Below are 17,105 nucleotides of genomic sequence, written 5' to 3'. Positions count from 1 at the left end.
TTTTTTAAATGAAGTGTTTAAATAAAGAGAAAAACTTTCTAAAAATAGTCCTGTAAAATCAAAATGCTGAGCATTAAAGATCCGTTTGAGAACAAATTGCAGAAGATCTGACAACTTGGATCTAAGGAGAAAGCATTACAGAATTTATTGTTGAGTATGAAAGGCCTGAAACCGATAAGCAAATTTCAAGTCAGTACTACACCATGAAGCAGTTCAATATTCATTCATTCCAGAGGGCCTGTTTGGAGATTAAACACTAACTCACACAATACACACTAAGGGCTACAATGTCTTCCGTGCAGTGAGTCCTCAGTGCAAGGTTATCAGATCACTAATTCTTAAGATTTTCCAAATGATGCCAATAAAATTGCTGCCTTGTTAAGCAATTGTTTTCTCTAGCTTTCAGTGTTTTGTACTTTGTTTGAAAATGCTCTTTTGTGTGTGGTGAACTCTTTTCTGTGTTTTATACATTTTTATGAACAAGTTCCATATATTTACACACTGGGTCTACAAGATGACCACAGGCCATAGAGACAGCTGTTTAAACTCTTTCAACAACTACGATGATAGTTCTTGAATTTTTTTTTTGTATTATGTTTTTTAAGATCCACTTTGTTGCAGGAAGCAGTAGTTTCACTTTAAGTATATTTTAGGAACACTGACATTTCGTCAAACATTGTTACATTTTTAAAATGCAGTTACTTCCTTCCCCCTCAAAGAAATTAAACCTTTCATCAGACATTAGTCTGGAAGTGTTATATCCACAAACTACACGGTAAGAGATGATTGACAGCTAAATGTAGACAACAAATGGAATTGCCTTTTTAAAGGGGGACATTAGTGTCAGCGTAAACTCCGTAAGTTTACACAGTAAGTTTTAAACTAGTCCTACCATTTTATAATGAATGGCTCATCCAAAGAGCCACAGTCTTACTTTATTTCAGTAAGTCAATGGGGACAATCAGGTGGCACAAGTTCAAAAATTAAACTCTCACAATTTGCATTTTTGAGCACCAAATGACATTCCAACTCTAAATGACCTGCTCTGTAAGATTGCCAGTCTGATAGTGGCTCCATACTAAATTTCCTAAATTAGAACTCCCAGACAATAAGGAGGAGCCCGTTAACTGGACATAACTGCATAATGGTAGGGGTTTGAACTTGTTCTTGCGGGGCACGTACAGAGAGAAGTGCTTACCAACACTCCCCTGTGCTTTTAAAACAAACAAGCCACACCTTTAAAGTCCAGTCATTTATTTTGCAATTGAAATGTTTGTTCAGTATTAGAACACTACTTTTACCTCCATTATATGTATTTTTATGTTAATATAACTGTACTGTTCAAATAATATATTTTGTAACGTAATAATGACTTGTATAGAACTTTTCAGAATATTTCAAATGTGTACTCAAACGGTGTAAATGTGTCTCAATTTCTGAAGAATTCTATGCAAATAAAGACTACTTTTCATGGATTAATGAGCATCTTTGTTCTTTAGAATTGTTATTTTTACCGTTCATGGAAAGTTAAGCACCTTTCCACGTTGTCATTCACTATTAGAGGAATGACCAGACTCAAGGGACTATGCAATGCCCAAGCCCTCAGTTATCCCTAATTAACCCCAGCAATGGCACTAATGTGATTATTTTCTGACACTCATATTTCTAATATAGTGCACGATGCGCACTCCTTATATTTTTGCAAATACCTTGATTACTACACTCTCCTTTCACCTCCAGGACCCAGGTTCAGACCCCAGCCCAAGGCTTCCCAGATGGCTTAGTGAGTTTGTCCAGTTAAGAACGGAGCAATACAGACCAGAAACGCCAGTCTGTGCACAGTGAGCCGATCTCACCAGGGTGGCAGTCGGGGGCACTGCAGTTGGCCTCAGTGCCCCACTTAGGGGCAGCAAAATAAATGTCAAGATTCCTGTTCCTGATAACAGTAGTGATCCTGGCAGGAAGCGAGCATGCGTAGACTTCAGGTGAATACAGGATTGGGGCAGGCCGCGATTTCCTCTCCTTCTCCCTGCCCTGTTGAGTTGCCTCCTGACTTTGTCAAAATTCACACCTGAATACTGACCACCTGGGTGAGGTACCCGCGGGCAACAGTGCAATTACACCCCCATGATGTGTCAACATCTTTCAACTTCGCAATGGGGGGGGGGGGGGGGGGGGGGAGAGAAAGAGAATTGGCTGAAAAGAGAAAAACAATCTTGTTAAAAAGACTCGGCTCAAACTAACAGGATCCTGACTTGGAAATATATCGTCGTTCATCGTCGCTGGGTCAAAATCCAGGAACTCCCTAACAACACTGTGGGAATATCTTCACCTCACAGACTGCAGAGGTTCAAGAAGGCAGCTCACCACCACCTCCTCAAGGGCAATTAGGAATAGGCAATAAATGCTGACCTTGCCAGCGGCGCCCACATCCTGTGAACAAATTAAAAAAAACAGGATGGGAGCCATCTCGCTAATGACTGTAACGGTTCTAAGTGAAACCCATTTCAAAACTAGTTGTAATTTAGCTGTAAAGTGGAAGTCTCTTTCAACAAGGCCATAAAGTTGAGATATGGAAGTGTTGCACTGGGGTCAAGGAATTTATGTGATTTGACTCCAGAGATCGCCACAAATGATATGCTTCAAGAGCACTTCATTTAAAATCAACATGCGTATGAAGCAAAATGTACAGACAGTTCTTCAATAATCATTTCAAATGTATTGGTGAGTAGCTTAAGGCAGGTAATCAGTCTTCAGGATTTACCAAACCTGCTTTTATACTTAGACACAGGAATAAAGTGCAAATTAGCAACAGGTTATGGCACAAAAAAATGTAAGTAAAAACCATCTGTTACCTCACATCCATGGCATGCACTTACAGGAGCAACACAAGCACCATTTTTTAATGAACAGATGGGTCTAATTGCAGAGATGAGAGAGAAAGAGAGTGACTTAACTGGGGCAGATGACATGTCATAATGCCACCGAGAATATTGGCATCACTAAAGAGTCAATATTCTTCCCATTTTTCTGATTGCTCACCATCGCCAGTTTAACTCAAGTTCCCATGTGCTAAATTACAAAGGCCCCAACATAAATTGTTTAGTTCCTCAATTATCCTGCACTCCAGACCAGTCACTATTATGCTAGAGACTCTGACTGTGATAGTAAATGAACCGCTCAGACACAAAATCCCAGGCTATTGTCCCCAATTCATGTTGGCTTTGATGCAATTTGTCTACATGTACAATCACATCCCAAATACACAGGTTTGCGAGTGATTAAACAGGGGTAGCAGATTCAAGCAGTTTTCAGTGTTCCCCTGAAATATGGTTTTGAAATGAGGGATGTGTGTAATTTATCTACTCTCTTGTATAGAGAAACCCCAGTCCTCGTACACTTGAATACATAGAGCAACAGGTGGGACACTTAGATCTACATTTGTGATCTGTGGTTTTCTTTTAAATTCACAACATCCAATTATGATTCCAACACAAAAAAAGAGAAAAATTGTGAACCAGACCAAACTAAAAGCGAGGTCAAACAGACCAGCAAATCTGCCAAATATCTGAATGGCTGCCCTTCACCTCCGCAACGCTCGAGGATTGGGGGCTGTCCTCAGATAGCAATAAAAGCAAGAGACAATTTTTGGGACCATTAAACAAGATCTGAAACACCAAGTGGCGAGCTTCTAGAAACAACAACTGCACATTTGCTTTCTTCTTCGAATATAACAGGAATTCTGCTGCAGAGAATTTCATCATGTTTTAGGAATTAAACACTGGGTTTAATACGTTTCAAAATATCCTCCCTTGTTGCACCAAAGTTCTAAGATTAAGGGAAAAGATCTTGTGACGTGAATGTTCCGGTAATTGTTATTTTCTTTGTATTGAGAATGTCCGGAAAAAATTCTGAATTTAATATTCTTTTCATGTACAACTGCATAAATAGCACCGGAAGGTATTGTTACAAGGGACGTTACTGGGTACAGTGGGCGAGGAAAGGAAGGCATTTTATAGTCCTCCTGTCTAAAAGTATGACTCATTCGATGAGCTGACAGCGATGTCTTTCCTTAATCGGGTGTTACACACGTCTAATGGTAACAGACTCTTCGACACTAAACACCTATTTATCCACTTGACATCTGGCATCCCTCTTATTAGGCTTCATAAAGAAGTAAAGACCTTTTTTAAACACGTTTCTCTTTTGGAAAGCGGACACACACACACACGTCATTTTGACCAAAGGAGATTCTTTCTATGCAGAGAATCCTGGTGCTGGCTCTCTCTGCAGCACTTTGCTGACAGTCCTCATGGTGAGTGGCAGTGAAGCGTTGGTATCTTTGTACCACCTCGGGTTGGCAATGTCCGCAGAGGGTCCCAGGATCAGCTGAGCTACATTTGGAGCTTTCAGCAGATTGTTGAGCTCGTTGGCGCGGGCCAGGATTTCCTGAATATCATCCTCACTGTACAGCGAGGAAATCAAAGCACTCCGAACAAACGGCCTCATCTTGGACAGGAACAGAGAGACCCTGAAGAGAAAGAGCGCTCGGAGTCAGACAAGGGGCTTTTATTTCTCAGCAGTTCCACTTATTATGCATAGATTTACTGACAAACAAATGAAGGTTTCATCACAAATTCTCCACAAACCATCTCTCTTTTTAAAAAAAACACTTTTTAAACTGGAAAAATGGAAGGTTAGATACAAACAGGCGCAAAGAGAAATCGTTGTATAAAGATTTGGGAGAGAAACCCATCAACTACATGGCACACTATCCAGAACTGAAATTATATCAGGGGATCAAACTTCTCTTCAATACATGTCATCACAAGGTTATTTATTGGATTCAGTTTCCTGCTTTTTATTTCTGTGAGGGGCGGCAATTAATCAAAATGAGCGCCACACGCAATGTTTAGGCTGATTACTGTAGATATGATTATGTACAGGCACTCTGCAGCTATAGGTTAAAATGATACATGTTCAGGGTGCAAAAGGGATGAAGTGGACATGTTTGCATTTGTAAATCTAGAGTTTATGGACTCCACTTGAGATATCTGGTTGTTGTTAAGCCTGAAAATTGAAAGCAAGGGTTTGGTACTGAAACGACACCGAGTCTTAACCCATACAACCTTTCACCAGCAGTCAGAGATCTGTAACTTTTTTGCTATCACTCTTTGTATTTTTCCCTCTTTGTTCAGAACAATAAAATACTAACAACAACCCCCTTTTTTAACTGTTATTAATGATTTGAGGTGGTGAAATAGCAGAGTGCGTTGAAGTATAACACAAAGCACTACATGAGCGGGAGTGCAGGCTCAAGGAGCACAAGTTCAGTTCTCCACATCGCCGGTTCCTGATCTCAGCTGTTGTGGAGAAGCAACAAACGGAATCCAGACATCTGCCCGACAAAGGATACGGAGATGAAGCATGGGAAAAATAAATAAATCAGAGTGGGCATCATACCAGGATCACTGCTGGGCATCTCCTGGTGGCTGGTATAGGCCAATGTTTAGAGACAGGATAGCACGGACTGAGAAAAACGGGTGATCACGGATGGGGAAATTAGTAAATGATATTCTGCCTTCCACCTACACCATCTCTTCACTAAAATATGGTTGCTAACTAGAGCATGGGCTGTGCTGACCACCCTCAGACTCATCCTGCTGGTTAGAATCATACAGCACAGAAGGAGGACATTCAGCCCATCATGCCTGTGCCGGCTCATTGAAAGAGCTCTCCAACGAGTCCCACTGCCCCGCTCTTTCCCCATTGCCCTGCACTTTTTTCCCTTCATGTATTTCTCTGATTCCCTTTTGAAAGTTACTATTGAATCTGCTTCCACCACCCTTTCAGGCAGTGCATTCCAGAGCATCATAACGCGCTCTGAAAAAAACATTTCATCTCATAGATACATAGATACATAGAAGATAGGAGCAGGAGTAGGCCATTCGGCCCTTCGTGCCTGCTCCGCCATTCGATGAGATCATGGCTGATCCTTTAATTCAGTATCCCGTCCCCGCCTTCTCTCCGTAACCCTTAACCCCTTTTGCCCGTAGAAATATATCTAATTCCCTCTTAAATATATTTAATGAGCTGGCGTACACTGCCCTCTGTGGCAATGAGTTCCACAGGTTCACCACTCTCTGAGTGAAGAAATTCCCCCTCATCTCTGTCCTAAATGGTTTAGCCCTTATCCTTAAATTATGTCCTCTAGTTCTGTTCTCACCCGCCAAGGGAAACATTCCTTCTGCATCCAGTCTGTCTAGACCTGTCAGAATTTTATACACTTCTATGAGGTCCCCTCTCAATCTTCTAAACTCCAGTGTGTACATCCCTAAACTACATAGTCTCTCCTCATAGGTCATTCCCGCCATTCCTGGTATCAGCCTGGTGAATCGCCGCTGCACCCCCTCCATGGCAAGAACATCCTTCCTCAGATGAGGCGACCAAAACTGTACACAGTACTCGAGGTGTGGTCTCACCAGTGCCCTGTACAGCTGCAGCAAGGTATCCCTGTTCCTGTATTCTAACCCTTTTGCTATGAAGGCCAGCATACCGTTTGCCTTCTTGACCGCCTGTTGCACCTGCATGCTCGCCTTCAGTGACTGGTGTACAAGAACACCCAGGTCTCTCTGTACTTCCCCCTCTCCCAATCTATTGCCATTTAAATAATAATTTGCCCTCCCGTTCCTGCACCCAAGGTGGATAACTTCGCACTTGTCCACATTATAGTGCATCTGCCATTTATCCGCCCAATCGCCCAGTCTGTCCAAATCGCTCTGGAGCTTCCTGGTCTCTTCCTCTGAGCCCACCCCCCCTCCTAGTTTAGTGTCGTCTGCAAATTTGGAAATGCTGCATCCGACTCCCTGATCCAGGTCATTAATGTAAATTGTGAACAGCTGGGGGCCCAGGACAGATCCCTGTGGTACCCCACTTGTTACTGCCTGCCATTCAGAAAATGAGCCGTTTATTCCAACTCTCTGTTTTCTATCTGACAGCCAGTTCCCTATCCACGCCAAAACTTTCCCCTTTATCCCATGAGCCTCAATTTTCCATGCTAATCTTTTATGTGGGACCTTATCGAAGGCCTTTTGGAAGTCCAGGTACACCACATCTACTGGCTCTCCCCCATCTATTCTACCAGTTACTCCCTCAAAAAATTCCAATAGATTAGTCAAGCACGATCTACCCTTTGTAAATCCATGTTGACTCTGTCCTATCCTGTCCCCATTTGCTAAGTGCTCCGCTATTTCATCCTTAATGATGGACTCCAGCATCTCGCCTCTGGTTCTTTAGCCAATTACCTTAAATCTGTGTCCTCTGGTTACCGACCCTCCTACCAGTGGAAACAGTTTCTCCTTATTTACTTTATCAAAACTCCGTATAATTTTGAAAATAGTTGGACTGTGCCGATGAATGAATTCTCAGTAATTGTATGATAAGCCCCTCCCCACCATCCTTTCTGGTCTATTACTGAAATAGACTGAGTACCTTGGAATCAGGTCCTGGCTCCGAGATGCTAATTTGGCCAGTGTGGTCATGAGCACAGTGATAACCCGCGGCGAGTACTTGGGGACGCTGGCGGAGGCTCGCAGCTGCGTGATCTCAAAGAGCAGCGCTTCGAGAGTTTCAAAGAACTTGGTGATTTGTTCTACGGTGCAGCGCCGGTCATAAGACAAGGCCATGTACTCCCCGATTGCCCAAACCTGAAAGCACAAAACTGTCGCTCAGTTTACACACTCGACACCAAAGCAGCAGCCCGTTACCGACAAAAGGACATCGACCAGAAACGTTAACTCTCTCCACAGATGCTGCCTGACCTGCTGAGTGTTTCCAGCATTCTGTTTTTATTTTATATTAATACATTACTGTGCTGACTGGAGATTTCACAGAGCTCGCCTTTTATTAATTCTCTTCCATATTTTAAAAGAATTGTTCATTAATCATTTTGGGGCCACATTTCTCGTGTTCAGGATACGTGGTGCAGCTGGTCGGGAGAGGGAGGTTTGTGCACAAGTTACACACTACGCATTCTAGCTGATGCGGGAGTTTCCTAACAAAACTACAATCTTACCTTGTTATATAAAACTATGTATTTATTTTTAAAGTTTTTTTTATAGCAGGCAGCAACAACTGCTTTTACATTAAAAGTGACTACACTTCAAGGTGCCGTAACTTCATTGGCTGTAAAGCGTTTTTGAAAGTCCTGAGGTCGTGAAAGGTGTCAGCCGTGGCTCATTGGGCAGCACTCTTGCCTCTGAGTCAGAAGGTTGAGGGTTCAAGTCCCACTCCAGAGACTTGAGCACAAAAATCTAGGCTGACGCTCCTAATGCAGTGCTGAGGGAGTGCTGCACTGTCGGAGGTACCATCTTTTGGGTGGGACGTTAAACCGAGGCCCCATCTGCTCTCTCAGGAGGACCTCAAAGATCCCATGACACTATTTCGAATAAGAGCAGGGGAGATCTCTCGCAACCAACATCACTAAAAAAATATTACCTGGTCATTAGCACATTGGTGTTTGTAGGAGCTTGCTGTGCGCAAATTGGCTGCCGTGTTTTCTACATTACAACAGTGACTAAATTTCAAAAGTACTTTGTTAGCTGTAAAGCGCTTTGGGACGTCCAGTGGTCATGAAAGGCGCTACAGAAATGCAAGTTCTTTCTTTCCTTTTCCTTTAACTCCATTGGTCCCGACTAGATTTGAATCCAGAGTTGGTACAATGGTACACCAATACAGCACTAGCCAGTTCTCCTAGGACAGGGAGTCTAATTATAAGCTGCAAAAAAATGAATTGAAAAATAACATTGCTACATCCCTCCATGACCTCACCCCTACCTACCTCTACAAGCTCCTTCAGCCCTATATCCCAGCCTGAATCACTTGGCTCCCCCTGTACCTGTGCAGGTCACTATAAATTTCTGGACAGCAATCAAGAGCGGGAACCTTAGTAAATTTTTCCCTCCACAACCCAGCGGCTCAGAAGCTATGTGCAGCACCTGTGTTGCGGTCAGTTAACTCAGCGCAGACCAGAGTCTGAACGTGGGGCCTTCCTGTCTGTACAGCTCACCTGTTCACTGGATAAAGGTGCTGAGCCATCAGGAGGGGCACAAGATACTGGCAACATACAGGCATTGCACGTCTAACGTACTCTGGGACAAGCTCTGGTCTGGAATGGGTCACCGAGCGAGGTTACCCTCTGGAATTCCTTACCACATGAGTGAAGAAGTTCTCCTTATTGTTGATGTTGCTGACGGTACCACAGAATTCCAGCAGCTCTTTAGACTGTTCTACGATGAGAGGTGGGTACAGTTTACATAACACCATCAGCTGGGAGCTGAACACCCTGTGGAATTGGAGAGAAAGAAATAAGCAAAACGCAAGGCACACCCGTACAGGTAGCAATCAATCATAATGACCAGTGAAACGTTACCGAAACTGAATCTAGACATCCACCTTAAAGGGTTTTAACTTTGCACCAGTTTATGACAAGATACTAGTAGTCAGATCACATCAATACCAGAGTGGGCTCCACTGTTGCTGCCCACTCTGTGCGGGTTTACCAAAGTGACACCGTGAAGACTGGCGGTTGGGTGTTGGCATTGCCCCTGTACCAGCACACCATCGCAGTTCATCGTGACCCCGAGTGAACCTGTTCATTATGTATCTAACATTTGTAAAATAATGACTTTGGATCGGTTATCAAATTACAAGCAAATAACACAACTGACAGAATCTTCTGTACCAGTTGTACATAGCATTATGTTCTGGAAAGGAAAGATTCAGCCTGAAATATTATTTCAAATCGGCATTCATAGTCCTTTGTTTCTAGGATCTGCTCAAAGCCATGATCACCTGCCTGTCACTGGTATAATGACAGGTAGTGAGTGGTTGACCTACATAAATGAGAGACACCCACAACTTGTGACCTCTCCATCACCACTGGCAACAATTGGAAATGCTTTGGTTCAAGAAGCACCACTACCTAATGACTTAGCAGCAAAAGGCACTGCCCAGAGCGGTACTGAGTTATACAGATCAGAAGGTACCAGGTTTGATCCCTCGTTAGCTAATATCATCATGGCTTCTAGGTGACCTGAGCTAGGGAGGAAAAACTATTACTAGGATTCCTGCTCTTGATCACTATCCAGAGGCCTTTGCTGGAAAGTAGATGCAGGTTAACAAAGGAGAATTGAATAGGAAATGTTGACATAGGGATTTACAATATAAAAAGGAAAGACTTGCATTTATATAGCGCCTTCCACAACCTCAGGACATCCCAAAGCGCTTTACAGCCAATGAAGTACTTTTTAAGTGTAGTCACTGTTCTAATGTAGGAAACGCAGCAGCCAATTGCGCACACAAACAGCAATGTGATAATCTGTTTTTAGTGATGTTGATTGAGGGATAAATATTGGTCAGGACATCGGGGAGAACTCCCCTGCTCTTCTTTGAAATATTGCCATGGGATCTTTTACGTCCAACTGAGAGAGCAGACAGGGCCTCAGTTTAAAGTCTCATCTGAAAGACGGCACCTCCAACAGTGCAGCATTCCCTCAGTACTGCACTGGAGTGTCAGCCTAGATTTTTGTGCTCAAGTCTCTGGAGTGGGACTTGAACCCCCGGCCTTCTGACTCAGAGGCGAGAGCGCTACCCACTGAGCCACGGCTGACACGAACAATGGTAAATGTTGACATAAAAGCGTGACCACAAATTCTGGCAACAGGAAATAAGGTTTGTGGCCAGGAAGTTTATACCCTCCTCAAGATTAGTGTGTGCATAGATAGACATACAGAGATATTACATAGAATTTACAGCACAGAAACAGGCCATTCGGCCCAACAGGTCTATGCCGGTGTTTATGCTCCACACGAACCTCCTCCCACCCGTCTTTATCTAGCCCCATCAACGTATCCTTCTTTATGCCCTCGTATGTTTACCTAGCTTCCCCTTAAATGCATGTATGCTAGTCGCCTCAACTACTCCTTATGGTAGCGAGTTCTACATTCTAACTAATTTCTGGGTAAAGGAAGTTTCTCCTGAATTCCCTATTGGATTTATTAGTGACTATCTTATATTTATGGCCCTTAGTTCTGGTCTTGCCGCAAGTGAAAACATCTTCTCTAAATCTACCCTTTCAAACCCTTTCATAATCTTAAAGACCTCTACCAGGTCACCCCTCAGTCTTCTCTTATCTAGAGAAAAGAGCCCCAGCCTGTTCAATCGTTCCTGATAGCTATCATCCTAGTAAATCTTTTTTGCACCTTCTCCAGTACCTCTATATCGTTTTAATAATATGAAGACCAGAACTGTTCATAGTATTCCAAGTGTGGTCTATCCTAGGTTCTATGAGTTTAGCACGACTTCTCTGCTTTTCAATTCTATCTAACTAGAATTGAACCCCAGTGCTTTGTTTGCTTTTTATGGCCTTATTAACCTGCGTCGCTACTTTGTGATTTGTGTATCTGTACCCCCAGATCCCACCACTCCTCTACCCCATTTAGACAATGATTTTCCAAGAAGTAATTGGCCTCTTTAGTCTTTCTGCCAAAATGTACCACCTCACACTTACCTATATTGAAGTTAATTACACGCCCATTCTACACGTTTATTAATGTCTTCCTGTATTTTGTCACAAACCTCCGCTTTATTAACTATAGCTCCCAATTTGGTGTCGTCCACAAATTTTGGAATTGTACTTTCGATTCCCAAGTCCAAATCGTTTATGTAAATGGTGAACAACAGTGGTCCCAGTACCGATCCTTGTGGCACACCACTTCCCACCTTTGCCAGTCTGAGTAACCACCTTTAACCCCTACTCTCGGTTTTGTACCCAGCTTGCTGTCCATTCTACTACCCGTCTCCTGACTCCACATGTTCTCGCCTTAGTCTCGAGTCCACTATGCGGTACCTTATCGAGGGCCCTTTGAAGCTCCAAATATATTGTGTCTACTGCATTACCCTTGTCTAGCCTTTCACTTACTTCTTCAAAGAATTCAATAAGGTTGGACAAGCATGGCCTTCCCTTTTGAAATCCGTGCTGACCAATGTTCCCTTGCACACTCTGCAGCTCCCGCGCAGCCGGCTCACTGGCTGTTAAATAGGAAAAACTGCGCAGGCTTGTTATTTTGAATGGGCCGCGCACCCAAAAAAAAAATGAAAGGGCACATTGGTGCTTACTATTCCTCATTATATTTTCAGTTTCTAGATGTTTTTCTATTACATCTTTATATTCAACTGGTGGTGATTTTCAGCTTTACATCTCTTAAAATTTCACCTGTGCATGAAGATTCACTCTAAGTGAGAGGGAGAGCAGCACAAACTGATGAACAGAGTTACTCCATCCAGTAAGCATTCTATTCCAATTGCTATACAGGCCTGTGCCAAACAAAGGTTACTTGATGCTCACCGTTGAACTTCTGCCTTGAAGTTAGGGACATCATACAGGAGACTGCTGCGCTCCAGGATAACCAGAACCAGCTGGTTAATCAGTGGTCCATCTGCAAACTGATGCCAAAGGGAAAGTGTGAAATAGTCCAAAACACATTTACCCATCAGAGAACAGAGTAAATGGGAGAAGCTCTGATGACAGAAGTGCTATTTGATTCTGGCTTTAAATCACAGTTGATTTTAAGTGACTATCTCCTGGAACACGGGATAACCGTAACAAATTAGTGGTACATGAGCTGCCTGGTACAATTCAGTATGATGTTACCCATCACGTTCTGTAGTCAACTTAAGTTAATTCTACAAGAGACTAAAACGTCTGCTAACGTATGCTAATTATGTTGCTTTACTGTGATTAGAAAGTCACCTCCCTGGTATCAGGAGCAGCCCAGCAGGTAATGTTAGCAGTTCAAACAAGAGGCTGGGAGGATGACCAAACTACTTTTGGTGCCTTCTGGTTAATGCAGCTGCCCTGCAGATTATGCCAAGGCTGGTAGACAGGGAGGAGGTTTTCTGATACATGAGCAAGAAAGTACAAATGCTGAGCTCAGGTTACAGTCACAGTTTCAGTATAAAACAGGTAGGAGAGGAGGCCATGCTTCGGATTATAATTTTAAGATCCAATAAAAGAGGCCAGCTGACGGTAATCCTGCCTGTGTACGTCAGTACCTTAAGCCCTGGAGCTTTGAACCAAAGTGAAGCTGAATATACAGCCTATTCTTTAGCATCTTTTCTTTTACCAGGGGAAAATATTATACTATAACTGAAACCTTGCTTACGCTAAGATCCAGTGCTATAATCTGCAACTCCAAAGTCTCATTGCAACGCTATAATTCTGATTTATGTTAAAGAGCTGATTTTTAATTAGCCATGAGAAGAACAGAAGACGTGTAGGTTCGGGCAAGAGCAAGCAACTAATGATTCAGTAGCAATATAGATGGCATCCAGGATTTTTAAATTCATTCTCAGGATGTGGACGTCACTGACAAGGCCGGCATTTATGGCCCATCCTTGGTTGCCCTGAAAAGGTGGTGGTGAGCCTTCTTGAAGCTGTCTGATACAACCGAGAGGCTCGCTAGGCCACTTCACAGGGCAGTTAAGAGTCAACCACATTGGGGCGGGACTGGAATCGCATATGGGCCAGACCGGGTAAGGACGGCAGATTTCCTCCCCATTAGTGAACCGGCTGGAGTTTTACAACAATCCGACAGTTTCATGGTCACTTTTACGAACACCAGCTTTTAAAAAAAAACTGAATTCAAATTCTCAGACTGATATGGTGGGATTTGAACTTGTGTTTATTAGTCCAGGCATTACTGAATTACTAGTCCAGTAACATAACCACTACGCTACCATTCGCAGGGTAATGGAGAACTTGTTTACATTTTTTAAACTTTTGAACTGCCACTGAGTCACTGCAAGTGAGAAGTCTTAACTGTCTCAGTGACTGACTGCGACAATACAAGATGCTTTAGACTCTAGCCGATCCACAGGCCATTCGCAGCATGGTGCGAAAGATGGTGGGGTAGTCCAAAGTGATTCATCCGAAGTTAGCACACCGTCACTTTGACTGTACAAGTGGTGTAGCCTTTAGCACTTGCACTGAATTGTACAAATTGCTTTCTCAATAGGAATCAGTGAAGCAGGCTGACATTGACAAATAACCCAAAGCAATGGATTAAACCTGTCCCGTTACCTGGGTGACAACACTGAAGAAAACCTGCAACAGGATGGGGACAGTCTGAGCACACTGTACAACTCTCGGCCGTTGAGCCATGTCCAAAAGCACCTCGTGAAGCAGGTTTAATCTGTGAAAGCAATTGCAATCTCAATCAGTGCAGGAAAAAAAAGCATTCCACATTTGCCTCCTCATTTATTGTACTGTGGTAAATAGCTATCCACTGCCCACTTCAGAAATGTTCATTTTCTTCTAGCCTCAGTACATAAAGAAGCCCTGTTTTCCAATAGATATTTCAGCCTTCCTTTAGATCTCCCCCTCCCCCACCCCAACTGCTGACATCCTGTTCACACATCTCTGTCAATGTCATTCTTAAGCAAATCACTAGACCACACGTGGCCCACGTTGAATGCTCCTAAGGTTTCTCTCTTTCTCCCCAGATCTTGCCCGCACTGGATGGCAGTGAGGGAGAGATTGACGATGAACCATCCTGCAGACAGCTCAGGAAAATATACAAGAACATTTGTGTTAAAGAAACAGTTTGCATTTATATAGCGTCTTTCACCACCTCAGGACCACCCAATGAAGTACAGCCAATGAAGTACTTTGTGATTGTAGTCACTGTTGCAATGTAGGAAACAAGACGGCAAATTTGTGCACAGCAAGCTCCCACAAACAGCAATGTGATAATGAACAGATAATCTGTTTTTTGTGGCATTGATTGAGGGATAAAAATATTGGCCAGGACACCGGAGAGAACTCCCCTGCTCTTCTTCGAAATCGTGCCATGGGATCTTTTACATCCACCTGAGAGAGCAGGCAAGGCCTCGGTTTAATGTCTCATCCGAAAGACGGCACCTCCGACAGCGCAACACTTCCTCAGTGAGGGATTATGGTTCCGAGGGACTGCCTAAGAAGAAGCCCTCAGTACTACACTGGAAAGTCAGCCTAGATTTTTGTGCTAATTAAGTACTTTTGAAATGTAGTCACTGTTGTAATGTAGAAAACGTGGCAGCTGATTTGCGCACAGCAAGCTCCCGCAAACAGCAATGAGATAATGACCAGATAATCTGTTTTATTCCTGTTGGTTGAGGGATAAATTTTATCCAGGACAGTGTTGCAAGAATATACTCGATTATTTTAATAATTCATATTTTCTGCAATATCAGCACCTAGTATTTTTGTTATATTTAGTGTTTCACCATTATTCACGGAATAGTGATCACACGTACCAAAGATAGAAATGACAGACACAGACACCCACTGGCACAAGCTGAAAATCTCATGTCACTTAATCCTGCATCTGAACCCAAACCTCAGAGGGTACGAGTCAATCAGTTTACCCCTCAATTATAGCCCACAAACTAAATCAAGTGCGCTCTGTGTACCTGTCAATAGTGTCCCCTGCCCCTGCCTCTATCCGGAGGATATACAAAAACATGCTCCTGTAGTATGGGTGCTGGAACGCTCCTGCAGAGCTCAGGGCCTTTCTGCTCTGATCTGTCATCGCCTTCTCACTCACTGGAGAGGATAGCGACCTAAAGAATTCAAAAACAAAGCAGAGTTCCAACGAGACTGAACACTTGAACACACGGCTAATGACGCTACACACGGGGAATCAGGCACAACTGTCACAGAATTAGCAGCGACCATTCTGGAACCCGTTGTGAGCACAGAATTCATACTTCGCTCTTTATGAAACTGTGTGATACCTCACACATTTAGGCCCACAATGAATATGCGCGTGAACTGTAATTAGGTACAAGTCCACTGTCAAGGGCCAGGTTAACAAAACACAAGTATTTACAGTACAGTTAAGAAATACAAAGGTAAGTTAATTTTCCCTAAAATGAATCATTTTAACTCCCTACTTCCAAGACTTCACTCTCATTTTCAAAGGGAATTAACTTGTTCATTTGGATCGAAATTACAGGGAATGAGTTAATCCATCAAAAAGTAATACAGGAAACTCTTTTTTATCCAGCACCAACAGGACCGGCGTGGTGCCGGTTTATCAAAAAGTCCGGATTACAGCGAGGTATAGTTAAAAGGTATGAGAGCTCCGTACACAGCAACAAATCCAGGCTTCCCTGTTGCTTAGCAACAGGTGCAGGAACTCCGGCCACAAGATCCAAGCGTCCCTGTTGCTTAGCAACAGGTGCAGGAACCGGCCACAAGATCCAAGCGTCCCTGTTGCTTAGTAACAGGTGCAGGAACCCGGCCACAAGATTCAGGAACGGCCACTAATATGAATTAAAACTTACCTGAACCTACTCCTGAATTTTGCCGGTTAACAGAGATTTCCGGTTATTTAGGTGCCGGTAAATCAAGAGTTTCCTGTATTACTACAGCTGTCCCAAATGGTTCAGCAGGTAAATGTGCTGCACAGTGAGGAACCGAACTATATAGACCAGAAGTTCACAGTTCTGATGTCTGTTTCCTTGAACGCAGCGAAGAGCATCCTAGCCGTAGGATCCTGAGCTAGGGGGAGGGGGAAATCAGCCAAGGATCCGACTCCTGATTGCAATACATTGACCCGGAATTTGCGGTCAGCGGCGAAGCAAAGGCGCTCGCCGCTGGCCCCGAAGAAAGCTGCCCACAGAAATCTCGCGATCTCTGTGGCGAGAAGTTTGCCTTTTTCGACGCGTAATTGGTTGCAGTGCTCTGCAGTGGGAATTCCCGAGCGCGATCTGCTGTAACATCAACATGCTGTCTAAGCATCCAATCACAATGCAGAATTCTCATAGACAGGGAACCAGGAAATGAGGAGCTGCTTTTATCCAGACTTTTTGAAAATGTTAGAGAGCAAAACAAAGATTGGGGCTCTTGCATGGAGATAAGGTAGAACCTGAAACATCATGAACAAGTTTCTTAAAAATTGTAATTTTTAATCACAATGTGGAAATTTGACACTCCACAAAATTAGAGTGTGTTTTTCAGGGCCATAATGTTTGTTTAGCAGTCAATACACTGTTAAAACCCC

General features: G+C 43.3%; 1 protein-coding gene across 2 annotated transcripts in view; it reads right to left on the bottom strand.

The window, feature by feature from the left end:
- Nucleotides 1–122: 122 nt before the first annotated feature.
- ap5z1 (adaptor related protein complex 5 subunit zeta 1) overlaps nt 123–17,105 on the bottom strand; it is a 62,588-nt gene continuing 45,605 nt past the window's right edge. For both annotated transcript variants that reach the window (XM_086000305.1, XM_086000306.1), the window contains 6 exons: nt 15,511–15,660; nt 14,141–14,252; nt 12,407–12,504; nt 9,211–9,343; nt 7,492–7,706; nt 123–4,531 (listed from right to left, as the gene is read on the bottom strand). In XM_086000305.1, the coding sequence (XP_085856431.1) occupies nt 4,258–4,531; nt 7,492–7,706; nt 9,211–9,343; nt 12,407–12,504; nt 14,141–14,252; nt 15,511–15,660 (982 nt within the window). In that variant the 3' untranslated portion in view covers nt 123–4,257. The remainder of the gene's footprint in view (nt 4,532–7,491; nt 7,707–9,210; nt 9,344–12,406; nt 12,505–14,140; nt 14,253–15,510; nt 15,661–17,105) is intronic.

The sequence above is a fragment of the Somniosus microcephalus genome, chromosome 11, assembly GCF_052327205.1.
Source record: "Somniosus microcephalus isolate GS21.2 chromosome 11, FLI_Smic_1.0, whole genome shotgun sequence".
In the NCBI taxonomy this organism is placed as follows: domain Eukaryota; kingdom Metazoa; phylum Chordata; class Chondrichthyes; order Squaliformes; family Somniosidae; genus Somniosus; species Somniosus microcephalus.
Note: the sequence above shows the minus strand (reverse complement) of the source record. Positions and strands in the feature narration are given on the sequence as shown.